The sequence below is a fragment of the Elephas maximus genome, chromosome 9, assembly GCF_024166365.1.
Source record: "Elephas maximus indicus isolate mEleMax1 chromosome 9, mEleMax1 primary haplotype, whole genome shotgun sequence".
Lineage (NCBI taxonomy): Eukaryota > Metazoa > Chordata > Mammalia > Proboscidea > Elephantidae > Elephas > Elephas maximus.
The window spans coordinates 65,655,577-65,675,395 of NC_064827.1; the positions used below are offsets into that span (position 1 = coordinate 65,655,577).

The 19,819-nt window shown below is 42.4% G+C and overlaps 1 protein-coding gene across 1 annotated transcript in view; it reads left to right on the top strand.

The window, feature by feature from the left end:
- PAPPA (pappalysin 1) overlaps positions 1 to 19,819 on the top strand; it is a 279,871-nt gene that overhangs the window by 52,106 nt on the left and 207,946 nt on the right. The window contains exons 3-4 of the mRNA XM_049897266.1: positions 7,266 to 7,411; positions 13,868 to 14,161. Of these exons, the coding sequence (XP_049753223.1) occupies positions 7,266 to 7,411; positions 13,868 to 14,161 (440 nt within the window). The remainder of the gene's footprint in view (positions 1 to 7,265; positions 7,412 to 13,867; positions 14,162 to 19,819) is intronic.

The following is a 19,819-nucleotide window of genomic DNA, read 5'->3' on the forward strand; positions in this document are numbered from 1 at the left end:
AAGAAGAATAAAAGGAAGGCAGTCAGGGAGAATAGTAGAGAAGAGAGGAGATAATCAAAGAATGACTTATTCAATAAGTGAATGAAAGAAAGACCAATTTTTCAATTGATCCCTAATTGGTGCTGTTGCATTTTTCTTAGATTGTATGTTAAGCTTTCATACAAAAGCCGTTATTTTAGAAACCAATCATTTATGATTCCAGGAATTTAGTAAGCTCTCCAGGAATTTTTTTTTTTCCTTTTCTGTGCCTCATTTTACAGACAAGAGAGGCAGATTTAAGCATTTCTGACGAAACTAGGCAGGAGAATGAAGTCCAGATCGTTAGGGCCTTTGGAATTAAGTACAAAATCCAGGTTTTAGAACTGGTCACAGCTTGGAAAGCTTGTTATTTGGAAGAAGGGTATGGATGCAATAAACATTCTGAGGTTTATCTCACTTTAATGACTTGCCTGGAGTGACTTTGATCTTTATATTTGATAATTATTTTCAAATGATCTAGTGTGTTCTGAGAATGGAGTAGTAGTAGCTCAGGGATTTGAGAGCCTCCTTGGGAATGACAGGCTGCAATCAGAATTTGGAAATGGGCAATGTTACAGGGCTTGGTCTATGGGTTGGAGAAACAGGACAGCCTCAGTGAGGAAGGTAAATGCATTGGTCCAGTGACAGGAACCGGGGATTCGCTATTGGAATGGAAACACAACAGATACTAAGAGCAAAAGCCAGTGTCCTCTGACTCCATGAGCAAGCTAAAGAGAGAATTATATATTTCGGAGCGTTTTCATATCCTGGGCACTCTTACTTTGAAAACTTTATATCCCACTTTTCAGGCTGAATGTTATCTCCATTTTACAGATGAGGAAATTGAGCCTCAGAGACACTGAGTCACTTGCCCAAGGTTACAGGTCCACTTGGTGGAAGAGGGAGTTCTTGAGCCCTGGTCTATCTCTCTCTTAAGATGTTGTTTTTTTCTATAACACTATGCTGCCTTTTCCCTTAGCCTGACAGAACTATCACCAGCCTCTAGCCCTGAAATGACCTGCTCTCACCCAGGGTTCGGCTCATATAAGCCCTACCTCAAATTGATAGCATCAACATACGGTTAGCACCATCCTGGTGCCCAGTATGAGTCCATCAGGAGCCCAGGGACCAGGATTTTGGCTTGGCAGTTCTCAAAGCTCTCCAAAACTATCACCTCTGCCTCGGGGAAGTCATTTCAAAGGTGATCTGCTTTGAGTAGGTCTAGAAACTGAGGCTGGTAATTCTTGACCTGGACTCCCTGTGTAACATACCCCTGACCACCTTTAAAATGGAACAGCCAGTGTATTGAGATTCTAGAGCTGGAAAAACTCCAGCCTTGCCACACTTTTTTTCCATCATTTCACTTAAGAGGTTTGTTGTTGTTGTTGTTTTACATTTTGAATGTCGTTCCCTTTTGCTTCTCTTTCAATAAAACATGTCTTAACCGTCCTCGCATTCAGATTATTACAGTTGTGCCATCTCAGGCCAGTGCATTTAGGAAATACGTTGTTGGTATTCACCAGCAAGGAAGATGCATAAAGAAAATATTCTAATGACAGTTGAGTTGAGAGAGCTTTGATCTCCCTCCAGAACTGCACTCATGGCTTTGAAATGCAGTTTAGGCAGAGGGGTAAAGTCGGGGTGCCTTGGCACTCTGGAGCTGGGTCCACTGAAGCAGATATTCCAGGGAACCTGCAATGTTTACAGCGGGCTTCAGGTGCTTGAGTTTTGCAGAAAGAAAAGGGACACTGAAATACCTCTTTAGAGGAGAGGCTCGGGGAGAGAATCTAAATTAGGAGGAAACATCAAATCTAGCCCAACATTTCCCAAGCTATGTTGCTTATTCTGGTATTTGATTTTTGGCAAACATGAAGGGGTGGGAGGTTATGGCCAAATATGTTAGGGAAACATTCATACACTATCTGCCCTACTCCTGTTTTGCATATTAAAGGCTCTGAAAATTATTGCATTTGAAAAAGTATACATATATGTACATAAAAAGTAGATATGTGTGTATATATATTCATACATGCATTATATATATATATATATATATATATATATATATATACATCTAGTCTTGTTTAACACAGTATGTCCTAAACCCATTTGACTTGGAAACTCTTTTCATTTAAATACTTACCTGCATTTTGTGGGTTTAGCATAGATCATGACTTAGAAAACATTGATCTAGTTCACAAGCTCATTGAACAGATGGGGACCTTGAGCTGCAGAGCAGGCAGTGTAGTGGGAAGAGCCCAGGAATTCCAGTAGTGCAGTTTCTGCACCGGGGCACCCAGATGAGGGGATGAGGGGATGCAGTCCCTCCCATGCTTGTCTCTCCAAACTAAACATCCTTGTGGGAAGCTATGTCCACCTGAAGGAAGAGGCAATTTTCCTAATTGGTACAAAAGTGCTGCTGTACACAGGCTAGTGCATCAAGTTCATTGCCAGACCTTTCTTTGCACCTTATTTGTTATGTGACCTTGGGCAAGTCACTTCACTTCCCTGAGCCCTGGGCTTCCTCATCTATAAACCTGTCCTGCTTTGAGATTATGCAATTTAAGAGAGAGGTGCTCAGTAGCTGCCGATCAATGGTTGCTCTCTCCCTTGGAGGGAAGTTTCAGAGGGCACAGATATGATAAAGGCTTGCCACCCACCTGCTAGAAGCTCATAGCCTGATGGAGAATGCAGATACTCACATAGTTAAGGTAACACAAAGCAAAGTGATAAGTACTTGAATCAAAAGTAAGGGTGCACAGGAGGGAGAGGTCATTTTCAGCTAGAAATGGTGATAACGATTTTGGCGTTGCTAATGATCATTGGAAAACCCTGGTGGCACAGTGGTTAAGAGCTACAGCTGCTAACCAAAAGGTCGGCAGTTCAAATCCACCAGGCACTCCTTGGAAACCATATGGGGCAGTTCTACTCTATAAGGTCACTATAAGTCGGAATCGCCTTGATGGCAATGGGTTTTTCCCAATGATTATCATTTTAATAATAATAATGCTACAACAATACTCTATGCTGATTAGTGAGTGCCTTCTATGTGCCAGGCGCCATGCTAAACACTCCATCTGCATCACCTCTAATCCCCCGACAGTCCTGAGTGGTGAACATCATCATCTCCATTTTGTAGATGACAGTGGTTAGGGTTGGGTACATGGCGTACATCATGTGGACGCTGAACTTTGCAGGGAGGGTAAGATTTTAAAAGATGAGATCCAGGAAGAGGGATTGTAAGGTAGAGGAGGGAAACTGATGGACATGCTTAGGGAATGGGCATCATTGGGGTACAGGATGGATGGGGAAATCCAAGGGTTTTTGGGAAGACGAAATCATGAGAACTGGAGTGATTGGTGTGGCAGGAGGAGGAAGAAGGCTGGGTGATGGAGAAGAGACTCTGAGAGCTGAGACTGGGGGAGCCCCTCAGAGGCAGGTGGTCAGTTCAGCATCTTTCCCTATAGGAGAAAATAGAGGGCCAGGATCGGGAGGGAAGGGCTCTCTAAGCTCACGGTTTCTGTATGCCAGGACTCTGCTGGGTTGTCTCCTTTAATCCTGCCAGTATCCTTGTAAACTAACTGAGACTGGACACAGGTCTTTCTGTGCAAGTCAGGATGGTACTGGCACATAAATTAATAAACACAGAGTTTTGGCACTGAACTGATTTTCCTGGTGGAGGGTTATGATTTTTAAAGATATATTTGACCAATTTTGGAAACCCTGGTGGCATAGTGGTTAGGTGCTACAGCTGCTAACCAAGAGGTCGGCAGTTCAAATCCGCCAGGCGTTCCTTGGAAACTCTATAGGGCAGTTCTACTCTGTCCTATAGGGTTGCTATGAGTCGGAATCGACTTGACAGCAGTGGGTATGGGTTTTGGGTTGGCCAATTTACGATATAGATGCAGACCAGCCTTCTTATGGTTGCAAAATAGAAACCCTAGTGGCCCTGGGAAAGTCCTTTTCCTTCTCTCGTAGTCAATCCCCTTAGTCTCTATGGGAGAGACTTTGTAATTTTGACCTGCTGTGCTTTCTGCTCCAGCCATTGACAGAAGAGAATAAACATTAACTTAAAGGGATAGGAGGAGGGAGGACGATAGCCACACGGACTCCTGTCCCCAGAGTTTCCCCCCCAGATACATTTGGGAGACACCTAGCTTGGTGCTGTGTTGGTGAGAAGACTTCAGCTAAACAGAAGAAAAACTTGTAGCCACAGAGCTGTTTTCTCTGAGTAGGTCCCCCCAAGAGAGATGGGGAGGAGAGAGGGCAATGGGGCTGGGGGACTGGCTGGCTGCCTTGGATTTCCTTTGGGAATCAGAGGCTTCCTAAAGTATGAAAAAAAAAAAAAAAAAAAAAAACCCATACAAGCAAGGGAGCAGCTCCAACATCCTACGTCTCTGCTTTGGGCTAGGAGGAATTCTACTCCCTGACAAGATTGGCTTTTGCAATTACAACTGAATAAACATCCAATTAAAACGACTCCCCCACCCCTACCCACCCATCCTTTCCTCTCATGAAACTCTCTCATCCCAGAGGAATAGGGCAAAGAGGTGACTTCTCTAATGACATTTGTGTTTTCTGCTGAGAAAATGCTTGATGGAAATGGACAAATCAATTAGGAAATAACAAATAATGTGAAAAGGCTGATCTAAGAAAATCTCTGCTCCTCTGTGTTTTCATTCTCCTCCCACACATTGTTTCCCTTTTCACTGGATGAGCTTGGAAATAAGGGTGAGGTTGCAGAAAGAGTTGGATACATCTAGGTTTGCATTTGGCCTTGTCACTAGTGTTGTGATTTCTGAACCTCTGTTCCTTCATCTGTACGATGAGGATGAATAAAATAAATAGCTAAACATTTATTAGTCCCTGGGTAGTACAAATGGTTAACATACTTGGCTGCTAACTGAAAGGTTGAAGGTTCAAGTCCACCCAGAGGTACCTCAGAAGAAAGGCCTGACGGTCTACTTCTGAAAAATCAGCGGTTGAAAACTCTGTGGAGCCCAGTTCTACTCTTGACATATGTGGGGTCACCATGGGTCAGAATCAACTTTATGGCAACTGGTTTTAAATATCCATTAAAGATTTTCTACATGCCAGGCATTATTCTAAGCACTTTATATATATTGTTGTTTGGTGCCATCGAGTTGATTTCAACTCATAGTGACCCTGCCTGATAGAGTAGAACTGCTGCAGCAGATACAGACAAGCAAAATGATTAATTAGAATGGTATGAGAATGTGCACCAATAGGAGGTGGACCAGTACAGAGTTGATAAGAGAGGCGGAGATGAGGTGGGAATCGGGGATGTCTTCTCAGAGGAGTGATACCAGATGGGTTTGGATTTGTTCATCAGATGGACAAAATGGGAGCCAGAGCCCCTGAAAGAGGGAATAGCATGAGTACAGGCAAGAGAGATGACCCAGCATGGTGGGTGTAGTGATGTTGCCAGCACACAGTGGGAAGTGCAAGAGAGGAATCCAAGGGAGATGAGGCTAACAGGGAAGCAGGGCCTTGCAGGCCATGCTGGAGAGCTCGGATCTCAATCTTACACGTGTAGAGAAGCCCTTCTGTTACTCCTAGAGAGAAAGGGAAGGGAGACATCATTAATGTGTGCTACTGGCCAGGCTCTGTACGAGTACTGCCCCCATAGAGATGACATTATGGAAAGGAAAATACCACCAGCCAGCTACACAAGATCTGAAAGTTCTTTAAGGCTCTGTTCTTTCTCTGGAAAATGAGGACCGGGTAGTGGTTCATTCCAATATGCATGGGGTTCCTGTGAGTCGGGGGCTGATGTGATGACAGCTAACAGCAACAACTTCACAAAGTTATTAAGACAGTTGTTGTTGCTGGGTGCCGTCAAGTTAGTTCCCACTCATAGCAACCCCATGCCATGTAACAGAGTAGAACTGCCTTATCAGGTTTTCTCAGCTGTAATCTTTACAAAAGCAGATCTCCAGGTCTGTCTCCTATGGAGCTGCTGGGTGGGTTTGAACCTTTAACTTTTTGGTTAGCAGCCAAGCACTTAACCATTTGTGCCACCTTAAGAAGGTTAAAAAGTTAATCCATGCAAAGTCTGGCCACATGGATGAGCTCTAAAAAAAAAAAAAAAAAAAGATACCATTATTTACATAGAATTTATTTCATCTATTATAGTATGCTGACTGCTTGCTTATTTATTTGTTTTCACTCTTTTATTCATTGATTCATTTCCTGCCTTACTGAAGAGTGATTAATTGCTGCTCACAAAGCTCCCTGAAGTATATCATGGCAGACACAAAATGTGGGCTGAAAGAAGCACAAGAAGAGAGCAAGCACCTCTCTCTATTTAGAAAACAAGTCATCGAATAATAAACCTGTGACTGATCCAAAGCAGAAGGCAGTCCCTCACATTTACTGTCCCTGTTCTGATTAGAGAGTCCTAACTCCACAGGGAAGAGTTGATATTCATTGAGCGCCTAGGATATGCCATTCTCTTTACATAGACCATCTCTCACTCTCCCCAAAGTGCATCTGTTCCATGTATTAAAGAGTTGATTGTAGCATAGGGAGTTAATTCGCTTTCCAGATATGTGGGTCTAATACGGCAGCCACCCCAAATCACAATATTCCCTCTAGCCTATTTTACAGATAAAGAAATGAGGCTTATAGAATGCAGAATCATCAGTGGACGCAGCATGATGCCCCAGTGGAAAGAACATAGGTTTCTGAGCTTGAGCATCAGCTCTGCAACTTTGGGCAACCTATTTAATAACATTGGACCACAAGTTGCTCATCTTGAAAATGTAGTAATAATGCCTTCTTGCAAGGTTAATACAATGATGCAAAGCAGGTCTCCTAGTGCAGCTCTTATATTTGCCAAATAAATAGTCCAAGGTCTATAGTGAATAAGTGAAGAGGGAGAAGAAGCCAAGACTAGAATACATATTTTCTCTTGAATTGTCTGTGCTCTTGATCTATACCCTCATTATGTGGCCCTGTCCTCAGACAATATAACAGATTGCTTACGTATACAGATACTGATATTAGATAAATCTAGGTTCAAAACTTAATTCTCGGCAAGTCAAACTCATAAGAGCTTAATTTTCTTATCTGTAAAATGGGATCATCCCACTTACATTGTAATATTATGTGGCGATGTTTTATACCTGCCACCTAATAGGTCTTACTTACTTGGAGAATGCCTGTGCTTTGAATGGTAGCTTTTTTAGACAATGATACCAGACAAGGTTCCTTTTCTATTTCAGAGCCTACTTGGATGTTAATGAACTGAAGAGCATTCTTAGATTGGATGGATCAACACATCTCAATATCTTCTTTGCAAACTCCTCAGAAGAAGAGTTGGCAGGAGTAGCAACTTGGCCATGGGACAAGGAGGCCCTGATGCACTTAGGTGAGTCTTAGAGACTTCTTCAGGGGGAAATTGGAGTGGTTCAGTAATAAATTGAGCACAATGATGATGATGATCACAATAATCATGATGATAATGATGATGGTGGTAGCAGTGGTGATGGCGAGCCACCCATTTATTTATTATTTTTCAGTTTATACAACTACTTAACATTCCGTATCTCATTTTGACCACCAGGCAATGCTCTGAATTAAATAACACAATATCATTCACCCTGTTTTACCAGTGGAGAAACTGAGGCCCAGAGAAGGAATGGGGCTTGTTCAAGGTCACACAAAAATCAGTGGCAGAGCCACAATTGGAACTCAAGTTTCTAGCTGTTTGTCTATTGATTGCTTTCTTCATATACCCCCTGCCTCCTAGTGTATGCAAATATCTTCTCAGCCTGGTAACCACATGGTGCTGGCATGACCAGTCATGGATTGTCTTGAAAGACACCAAAGAGGCAAGAGAAGTGAGCTTGTAAGAACTCTTTGTTCCTCCTTGTTCCAGCCACCAACAACACCAGGGACTCTTCTTACATTCAAATTATGCATATCTATAAACAAGATATATGTTTATACAAACCAATAACCAAAAGTCGGAAATGAAAATGGTTTCTGAACCAGGCTCTGTAACCAAACCTTATAGTTCTTTAATTTTGATTTGTCCATGCTCTCTTCCAGTACACATCTGTATGTAGACATGTATTTTTTATTTGTACGTATCTGAAATCATAGCATAGATGCAATTTTGTGTTCTTTTTTCACTTAACATCATGCTATCAACATTTTTCAATGTTGCAGAAATCTTCACAATTACTTTCCATCCAGTATTTTTCACTTAACATCACAACAGAAAAGCAGTCCTCTGGATTATTTCCATCTCTCTAAAGATGAAATTTTTAATGGTCACATAATATTCCATTGAGCAAGGGCACCATAATTTATTTAACCATTCTCGCCTTGGTGGGACCTTCACAATATTCCCCACAATGAATAGTTATGACTTAGTGAACATCATCACCTAGGAATGTTAGGGTTCAGCAAATAACAGTGCTAGAGGTGGCCCCAGGCCTGCCTGGTCTCCCAGTGATACACTTAGAGTCCAGTAAAAAATCTCTGATGTCTTGGAGATCACAGATTCTGTGTAACTTCACATGATAAAGTTGTGCAGAATTAAACCCTAGACTTACTTTCCTCCAGATTATTTTATTTTTTCATTTTCCAGTTGTTTTTAAAAGAATGAAACCAATTGTGTATGCGTGTATGTGTGTGTGTGTGTGTGATCGTGTGAGTAAATAGGATAGGTATAAAGATATATTTGTAGTGGTTCTCAGCTGGGGGGATTTTACCCCCTAGGAGACATTTGGGAATGTCTGGAGACATTTTTGGGTGTTGCAAATGGGGGCATGCTACTGGCATCTAGTGGGTGGAAGCCAGAAATTCTACAATGCACAGGACAGCCCCCACAACAAAGGATTATCCAGTCTAAAATGTCAAAAATGCTGAAGTTGAGAAACCGTGGGATAAATTATGGATGGATGAATAGATAGATAGACAGGTAGGGCAGAAGATAGAGTACAATTTTTGCAGAATTGAATACCACAAATCTAGTATGATGTGTGAGAATCACGCTGGGCCAGGAACAAAGATACATAGTTGTTCTCAGCTGTGACTTTACTTAGCAGTATGATTTTACAGCCAAGTCTCTTTCTTTTCTGAGGTCTCAATTTCCCTAGAGTTTAAATAAGCAAGTTAGACTAGATGGCCTCCATGGTCCCTTCTCAGTTCTCAAATTCTGTCCTATTGGAAAAGCAACTGGAAGGGCCATGATTGGAGTTTCAGAAGGATTGAACAGCAGGCTTTTAAACTTAGAGAAAAATACTCCTGATAATTCCACGAATTTCAGAGACTGGCACAGGACCAGGAATATGGAAGGCTATAAATCCATATCATGTTATAGTATTTCAGGATGATGTCAGTCTCAAGCTATTTCACCTTTTAAGAGAAGCAATGAAATAGGACTGGGGCCCAGTGCTGCAGCTCTGTGGAAAGTGGTGAGTGGGGAGGTGATGAGGTAAAATGAACAGGGCCAGCCTGAACATTAACTCTGTAATCCCGTCATCATTTCTGGAAATATCTGTGGGGTCCCACACCCCTATTACCTCAATGCCTACGCTTTAATGAGAGCCGGAGGATCATCAGCACTACTGTAGTTGCTTATTTTGGAGCCCACCAGAGGTTGGAAATTTTATACTTTTAAATACATCATTTTGTTTTGATTCCTCCCAACCCTGTGGAGTACCTAGGACAGAGATTTCTGGTATCCCAGAGTATTGCCATTATGGTGATAAGAAAACTGAGATCAGAGTGACTTATTCAAGACCTAATGCTTGTCTTTGGTGAAATCAGACCTTAATGCTCAAAAGGTATTGGTGTCAGGGCTCTGCCTATAGCCATCTTACATGAAGAAATGGAAATGCAAAGAGGTGAAGTGACTTGCCCACAGTAACACTGCCAGTATAAAGAAGAGGCAAGCCTTTAATTATCTTCTGATTCTAAAACATGTGCTCTCTATCACTATATACAAACTAAGATTGAAGAGCTCATTGAAGATGGGTCCCTGGAAAATCTCTTTTCTTTGCTTAATGGCAGTGGTTACCACTATTGGAGAGACCAGAGAGCCTTCGATACCAGAGTCCACAGGTGCCTGGGCTCAATTAAGAGGAATCAAACTGGCAATTCAGGAACAAGGGTCCTTCTGGCAAGCTCTTCTTCTCAGAGCTCACCCCTATCCTGACTCTAGGACTCTCTTTACTCCAGATGTGGATCTTTGCCTCCCAAGTTGTCTTCCTGACTACAGCCTTCCCATACTCCCAGTCCACGCAGTCAGAGCTAGCATCTGTGAGCATTAGACAGGGTTTTGGCTCCATCTCTTCTTAGCTGTGTGGCCTCGAACAACTAACTGAGCCTTTGTTTCTCATCTGTCTATTGATAATCAGTATCTGTTGAATGAATGAATGAAGGCTTCTCTCCATGCCACTCAAGACACACAGTTGAACCCTTTATTTGAATTGACTTGTCTTGGTATTCCCAACATATAGCTTAACAGCCTTCATTGCAGAATCTGTCCCATGACTGTATGTTGATAAGGAGAAGGATTTTGGATCAGAAACGTGCTTGAGGGAGAGGAGATGACCTCATTCTCAAGAAACACTTCTTAATGCTAAGAAAATACTAAGTATTTCTTAGCTTCATTTTGACCCCTCTTGATTTCACCAGGACAAAGAAAGTCTGCTGTGGAATATCCTAGTAACCCCCTCAGAGCTTTGCATATGGTAGATATTCCATACATACATGCTCTTTCTAAAATTATACTGTAGAAAGAGCGTAAATCTGAGGATCACATCGTTCTACTCTGAAATTCAGCTCTGTCACCTTATCAGTTATTTGTCCTTAGGAGAGTCACTTCAGCTTTTGAACTTCACTCTTTATATCAGGACCATAGGAATAACAATATCCATAAAAACAGCCTAGATGCAGCCTGACTCTGAGTTCCTTCTTCTTATTCCCTCCATTTTGGATAGCAGCTTAACCCAGGTCCTGGAGTCCCCATAGGTGCATCACTTCCACTATTGTGGGGAACTACACCCTTATTTCAGTCCAAAGAGATATGTGGATACAATGTATAAATCTCCCCCTAACCTTAGTAACCACCTTCACTGGGCAGGTTTCCATCAAGTTTTATTAGACAGAATTAAGTCAATTCTTGTTGTTGTTAGTTCCCGTCAAGCTCATTCTGACTCTTGGTGACCCCATATATAACAGAGTAGAAGAACTACTCCATAGGGTTTTCTTGGCTATAATCTTTATGGAGGAAGATTGTCAGACCTTTCTTTCATGGTGCCACTGGGCATAAATAAATTTCATGTCTTAACATTCTCAATTCTCCTTATCTCAGTGAATGGATTCTTTTTGTCCTGTTCTTTTTCTTGTCCATAAATCCAGCATGTTTTTAGGAAGATCAAAGTGAAATCAGCACTACAGTCCATATTGGAACCATAGAATATGAATTATGTTGCAACATAAAAGCCTAGTGTTGAAAAAAGTAGCTGCCTTATGCTTTAGCTGGGAGAGGACTGTATGGAAACTAATATTGTGTAGCTACTGTGTGCCAGCCACATTTCTGCGCATTGAATCCTTAGGAAAATATGTGTCAAGGTAGCTTTTATCACCCCCATATTATAGCTGAGGCAACAGAGGCTCAGAGATGCAAAGTCAATTTCCCAAGATCACACACCCAGTGTGAAGCAGAACCAGGGTTTCAACCAGGTCAGGCCAACTCCAGCTGGACTCCAGGCTGCCACCTCCTTATCCCAAGATATGTTGATCATAAGCAATTCCTTCGCAGTAGCACCAATCAAACCCAATTTATTGGAACCACGTTTTTTTACCCACTTTCCTGGCTGTTACACCATGGTCCCCTGGAAAAATCCAGGGGTGGGAAGGGGATTATGTTTCATATTATGATTGACAGAAAATAATTAAGAGAGATTTCCTGTCTCAATTTCTCTTCCTCCCTGCCTCTGCCTCCCCCTTCTCATACACACACACACATACACACACGACGTGTGCGCACACACACACACATACACATGCACACACCCCACACACCCTCGCATATATCTTTATCTTTGTGCTAAAAGTCTTGAAGCAGTTCAGAATTAATAGATTCCGTGACCTCCATGACTGAGCAAGCTCCCTCTTGATTGGAGATCAAATTCCCTGACTTCTGCTCTAGGTTTGCCAGTCCAAATCCACAAGGCCCCACCACCTTACCATTCTTCTATAAGATGCTTCTCTGCACTTAAAATCACTACTTGCAAGGTTGTTCAGACCTCAGTTTTAACTTTCCCAAACACGTTGGGGTTTTAAAGATTAATGTCTGTTCTCTCTTCCAGCCTCTGTTCCATCTCTCCAACGCCTAAAATGAACATAGAACAAATAGTTTTCATTGATTCTGCTGATATGTGTTCCTCTATCTCCCTGAGCTAAGCAACGCACGATCTTCTAGGTCATGTGATGTACCACACAGCCTACCAAACTGGAATGTACATACAAATCGCCTAGGGATGGAACTTCTTAAAATACAGGTTCTGATTCTGTAGGTCTGGGGTGGGACCTGAGATTCTGCATTTCTAATCAGCTTCCAGGTGGTGCTGCTGGTGCTAGTCCAGGAGCCACACTTGAAGTAACAAGTGATTAGACAATAAAACACTTGCTATGTGTCAGCTACTTTGCTGGATGCTTATGTGTGATTAGACTTCAGAAAACCTCGTTCAGTGGGGCAGCATTGAGCAAATATTCAACACATTTAAGGGGATGCCATGTTTCAGGCGCTGTGATAGGCATTGTCCCTGGCTGGTACTAAAAGTTAAGGTACTCAGCTGCTAACTGAAAGGTTGGAAGTTTGAGTCCACCCAGAGGTGCCTCAGAAGAAAGGCCTGGTGGTCTGCTTCAGAAAAAAACAGCCATTAAAACCCTATGGAGCAACCTTATGCTCTAACATGAATAGGCTCAGCATGAGTTAGAATGAACTCGACGGCAACTGGCCTTTTAGTTTTTGTTTTGTGTGTGTGTGTGCGTGTGTGTTAAGCATTAGCAGTAGAACTTAGGTTAAGAGTCTTGGCTTTAAAACTCCAGGGTCTTGGGTTCAAATTTTAACTCTACACTTATTATATGATCATGGGCTGATTACTGCACCCCTCTGAGAATCGGCACCTCTCATTGGTTTGTGTTGATTAGGTGAGATTATACGCTTGAAATAGTTAGCACAGGGCCTGAGGATATAATCTCTGAAGAAATATGGCCTATTATGTTCACTGTTATAATGGTGAACACAACATGGTGTTGGCCGTCTTGAGAGTTCCCTGTCATAGATTATCAGCTCCATGTCAGAGATGAAGGATGTGATTCAGAGAAGGTAACTGATTTGCTTGATGTCACAAGGTAGGTGAAGCAAAAGTAGAACTGGGATCCAAGATGTCTGACACAAGAGGGTGTAGAATGTTAGTGAACTAGGATATTCTTATTTTCTAAGGAAAAAAGTTTCAGTAGAAAGGTTTACCAGCCCAGGGATCAAAATCCCTGAGTTCTAATCATGCTTTCCTTGTAAATAGTTGGAAATCACCTTGGGTAAGTCAGCTCATCTCCATAGGCATCGGTGTTTTCCTCTGAAAAATGAAGAGCTTGCACAAGAAGACTGTTGAGACTCCTTACCCTGATAACCCATGATTCATGTCACAAGTCACAACAGCTCCTGGGCAGTGGAGTCACAGGGTGGAGAAGCTTGTGGTTGTTTTAGACAGCACCCCTTTTACACTTGATTGATTTAGGGGTTCTTGCACCAGGAAGCAGGGTGCTCAGCTTGCCTAACTCTCTGCCTTTCTCCTTACAGGTGGCATTGTCTTGAACCCATCTTTCTATGGCATTCCTGGGCACACCCACACCATGATTCATGAGATCGGGCATAGCCTGGGCCTCTATCACATCTTCCGAGGCATCTCGGAAATCCAGTCCTGCAGTGACCCCTGCATGGAGACAGAAGCTTCCTTCGAGACTGGAGACCTCTGCGGTGACACCAACCCAGCCCCAAAACACAAGTTCTGTGGGGACCCAGGGCCAGGGAATGACACATGTGGCTTTCATACCTTCTTCAACACTCCTTACAACAACTTCATGAGCTATGCAGGTAGGGCCCTATTCTCTGCAGGGTTTTTGCTTGTAGAGTGATGGGCAGACGGCAGAGCAAGGCATTGCAAAGTACACAGGGCTAGGTATCAGCTGTGAACCCCAATCCTGCCTTTGGTACCCTGAACAAGGTAATCCTGAACAAGTTGCTTAACTTTCCTAAGACTGAGACATTCACATCGCAAACAGCGAGAATAATGTTCCTTCCATGAGCCCCTTGGGGATTCAAAGAAGATGTTGAATCTGAAAACTCTTCAGAAAGGCACACTTTAGGATGCTGAAAGCTTACCTGGACCAAATGTCAGGAAACCCAGGTGAAATACCTAGCTCTGCCTCAGTGTAACCTTATGCCTTTGGTTCCATCACATAACCCCACTAGTTCCACTTTTCTCAAGAAAGTGGCTTCTTTGAACTTGATCTCCAAGTTTCCTTCTAGTTTTCCAGCTATGTTTTTTGAAGCTGTTAGTTGTTGAACTTTTTTTATTTTTTTTTTTAGCCCAGGTACCCCATAGATAAACATAAAACTCTCACACCCAGCTTTAAAAAATAGAATATGTTTGGTTTTGCAAATACACAATTATTACATGAGATTCCGCATGTATTTTTCCTAATGACCTACATCCTTATCAAAGCCATTTTGGACCATCAGTGACAGTGTTAAGAGCTCATCTCTGGATTCTAGGATGCCCTCTGCTTCTTTCAAGGCCACTTCTGGACCGTATAGCACTTTGTACAAACTAGAAAAAGACCCCCCTTCCTCTGGGCAGTCACAGCCCTCGCAACTAGCCTCTTCAGTCAAGAATCCTTGTGCATGGCACAATCTGCACAATTGCATGTGGTAGCCCAGCATCAAATTCTATTACACCATCCAATTTAGCTGTCTCTTTCTCATGCTAGAACAATGAATTCTATAAAGTCAGATTGTATCTTATACATTCCTAGCACCTAGCAAACCACCTAGCACAGGACCTGGTGCTTCAAAATTGTGTTTCTTAGAAAGGAAGGGAGGAACGAGCATAGGGAGAGGGGGTAGAAAAAATAAATTCTACCGTAATGGATCTATCAAATTGATTCTTATCAATAGCAAGATTTTCACTTGTACGACAATTTATTGTTCATAAGAACTTTGATATTCACTTTGGTATAAGCTTATAGGGTAGGGCTTATTCCCATTTTACAGATGAGAAAACTGAATCTCAGTGAAGTCATTTGCCCCAGGCCACACATATAATAAATGGCTGAGCTGAAACTGAGACCTAAGGGCTCTGACTCCAGGTAATTTTTTCCCTCCTATTCTTGTGTTACTCTTCAGAAGAGACCTAATTGATGGTTGAGTGGGGAATGGAGCAACCTGGGTGGCTTTCAAACCGTGTTCCACAGAGATGCCTCAGGAGGCTGCACAGGGCGCCTGTGTGAGCGGGCCTCTCAGCCTCTAACCCCGCTTGAACCCTATTGTCTCAGATTTTATTTAAAGAAAGGTTTCACACCTAAAACCCAGTGGATTCGATGATCCCTAATGGGCCTTCCTGCTTTCCCATTTGGGCTAGTGACCTCTGAGGGCCTCTGCAGCATCAGGCTCGTACAGGTCAAACCTGCAGTCTCTGGAAGGGCCCACACTTCACCTCTGGCACCACAAAGAGGCGTTAGGTTTAAGTCTCTAAAAAAGATCAGGGTGCTGGGTATTTCCTCAAAAGCAGATTCCCACTGGGCTCCCATTTCCCGGCCAGCAGACATCCCACATCCGGTGCCCTGGCCCCTCACACAGGCGTGCTTACATTCCATTTCTGTAGCACCTTTCCTTGGCCAGCTCAACGCACATGGAAAATAAACAATAACATGAATTTGGAAGTTTGCCGGCCTCTTAGGGGCCTACGAACTGCCACTAGCTACCAGACCCCCATAAACTAAATCTTTTTTTTTTTTCTTTTTGTTCCCCTTTGTACAGATCTAAAGGGTGATTGATTTACTGTTGTTTTTTTAAAGGAACCCCTCAGCTCAGTGACCCATTAACAGCAGAACTAATTCACTGAGCTACGATAACAAACTTACACCCGCAAAAGCATATTCAAGGCAACCACGAGCTTTGAAATGTTTGTTTTCCTTAGGATCTCTGATAGATGAGGTGACAAAAGCAGCTGGATGAAATTCAAAATGCAGAACAGGATCAGGTTCTCAGGCTGCGGAGAGAGGGATACAGAGGGGCTCCCGCAGTAAAGGCGGGAAGGCGGGGACATTGCCTACAACCTTCTTCCACTCACTTCTCCTTCCTGGGTGCTTTGTTCCCAATTGGATTGGTCACTAGTCAGGTCAAGTGCAGCGCTGCCCAGTAAAATTTCCTGCAAAGATGGACATGCTCTGTATATGCACTGACCAGTATGGTAGTCACTTGCCGCACTTGGCTGTTGAGGACTTAAAATATGGTGAGTGCAACCTAGGAACTGAATTTTTAGTTTCAAATAATTTTAATTAAGTTTAAGTGGCCACCCATGGATGGTGGCTACCATTTTCAACAACCCAGATCTGCTATAACTATCGAGTGCCTATAGCATCCCAGACACTGTGTGAAATACTTCGTAAGCTTATCTCATTGAATCATCAAAATAACCCAATGGGTCAAACCAAAAACACCAAAATCAGTTGTCTTCAAGTTGATTCTGACTCCTGGCAAGCCCACGTGTGTCAGAGTAGAACTGTGCCCCACAGGGTTTTCAATGGTTGATTTTCTCAGAAGTAGCTCACCAGGCGTTTCCTTCACGGTGCCTCTGGGTAGACTCAAACTTGCGATCTTTTGGTTAGCAGCAAGCATGTTAACCATTTTCACCATCCAGAGACTCCAACCTAACGGGTGGGTGCTATTATTATTACACATTTTAAAGATGCAGAAGTGGGACTCAGGTAGCTTAAGTAACTTGTTGAGGCTCACACAGATCAAACGGAGCAGAGGTGAGATTCAAACTCAAGTCTTTCTTACTCCTGTGCCCATGTTAAACCGGCTGCTGTCTAGTTGATTCCAACTCATAACAACTCTATAGGACAAGGTAGAACTGCCCTATAGGACAGAGTAGAACTGCCCCATAGGATTTCCAAGGAGCGGCTGGTGAATTCAAACTGCTGACCTTTTGGTTAGCAGCTGAGTTCTTAACCACTGTGCCAGCAGGGCTCCAGCACCCATGTTATTAGCCAGTATTTATCTGCCTCACTTTCGTATATGAGCGGAGATTGAGAAGGTCTCAAGCATTCGGACCAAGAAGACACCAGGCGGGTGATGGGGGCAAGCTTAGTTCAGCAGGACAAACAAACCACCAGGAGAGTATAGTCATGCAGAGCTGTTGGATAAGCCTTCTTCGGCAGATAGAAGTGCAGCAGCCCAGACTCTGCTTCCTGAAGATAATAGACCACAGGGGGCCAGACAAGAGGACCCTACAGTCAAGGCCTTCTACAGCTGTTGCAAGCATTTTTGTTAACATCTTTCTGTGCGTCGGAGCCTTTTAATGTACACATTTGCTTTGAGGTAGCAATTCCACCTCCAAGGAATATGTTCCAAAATAATTACTCGGTTGATGTGTTTAAAGATTTAGCTTCAAGAATGTTCTCAGCCATGTTCTTTCCTCAAATATTCTTTAGCATTTACTATGTGCCATACATAAAAAAGAAATGTTTATACGTATGAAAAATTAGGAAGTGCTTACATGCCTAGTGATGATGGATTGCTGAAATAAATCATGGGACATCCATATTATAGAATGTCATGTGGCCAGTGGAGATGATGTGGAAGACTACTGAGGGACATGAGCAGAAATGGAGTAATGCAGTGGTTCAGAGCATTAATTTCGGAATGAGGGATCAAATTTAAATCCACTGCATCATAGCTTTTTGACCCTAGGTAAGTTATTTCATTGGTACCATGGAGGATAATCATACTTAGCTTGTGTGATAAACCAAAAAACCCAAATCTGTTGCCGTCGAGTCGATTCCAACTCATAGCAACCCTAAAGGACAGAGTAGAACTGCCCCATAGGGTTTTCCAGGAGCGGCTGGTAGATTCAAACTGCCAGCCTTTTGGTTAGCAGCTGTAGGTAGCTCTTAACCACTCCACCACCAGAGTGCCCACTTGTGTGATAGTAGGTATAATTATAGGTAAACCACTTAGTAGTGGCCTTGGTACAATAATTAGTGCTCAATAAAATGACAACTAGTGAGATTGTTTGCTCTTTAATGTAAAAAAAAAAAAGGCAGCAAGGTCTTATACGTAGCGTAAGATCTGTATATATGTATGTGGTATATGTATATGATGACAAGAATTATAGAAACTCACTGCAGATGTACACATACCTATATGTATATATTAAATATTAATTACATTATATTATATTACTTTAGGTAATATGTTTAGGGTGACATTTATTTCTTTGTAATTAGTTTTGGCATTTTGCAAATGTTCTATAATTAATACTGTAGCTCTCATAATCATTTATCATCATCATTATTTTAAACACAACAAAAATGCAAGGACTTGTACAAAGGGAAGCTAATTTATCCATGCACTTCATACGGGTTAGCTTGTTAAATACTCTCATCAGCCTTATGAGGCAGGCAACATCATTATTCCCTATTTTGGGTGAATGAAAATGAGGCTCTCAAGGGTAAGCATTTTGCCAACATTCTTCAGGGAGTGGAAGTACCAAGTCTGTCCCTTGAACTTCCATGCTCTGGGCCTTCCTAGACACAGATGGAAATATGTTCTTGAGACCAAGGCTTAGTTAGGACAACCAGGGCACTACATCAACAGCTTGGGGACCCAGGCAGGCTCCTGGAGTCCTAAAGTCCCCAAAGTCCTTTCTGCCTAGAAACAAGACGAGAATAGAAGACTGGGGCTGACAGAGCCTGGAGACTGTGATCAAGTGGCTGCAAATGTTGGGAGGGGAGGCTTGTGGGGGCAGGAAGCAAAGGGGGCTGACTCTAGACATTAGCTAATTGAGACAGAGCATTTGTGATAAATGGAAACCCTTTGGAACCTCACCCAGGGCTCTGATAGCAGCTAAGTCTCTAAGTGATGTGCCATGGAACAGACCTTCCCCTGGCTTCAGCTTTGAAGTTCTAGTACATTCCTCTTTTCTTATGAAGTTCTATCACTTATCTGTTTTTTCAAACTCTTTTATATTGGCAAACATGGAAATGACTGATGGCTAAGTTATAAAAGGATAATACACTTCTTTGGTGGGGAGGGGAAGGAAATGAATCAGAAGTATACAGAGAAAAACAAGAAGAACTGCTGTTTCTGTTCACCATTCATCCTGATAAGTTCTTTGAATTCTCACAACAACTCTATGGTGTGGAGTTGATTTAAATGTCCCAGTCCATAGATGTGAGAACCAAGTCTTAATGTTATCTTTCTATTTCTTTTTATAATTCCTGATTAATATTCTGTTCTATGTCTGTGCATTAAGTGCAGAGCCATTCCTCTATTAATAGATAGGTGTGTTATTTCTATTATTTTTACTACTATAAATAATGCTTCCATAAACATCTCTGTACATGTATTTTTTCCATGCTTGTCCATGACTATCAATTGAATTCCTAAATGTGATATTGCTAGATCAAAGAGAATACATATTTTGCATTCTGTTTCCCTCCCCGCCCCCCCGTTTCCAGTTTTCCA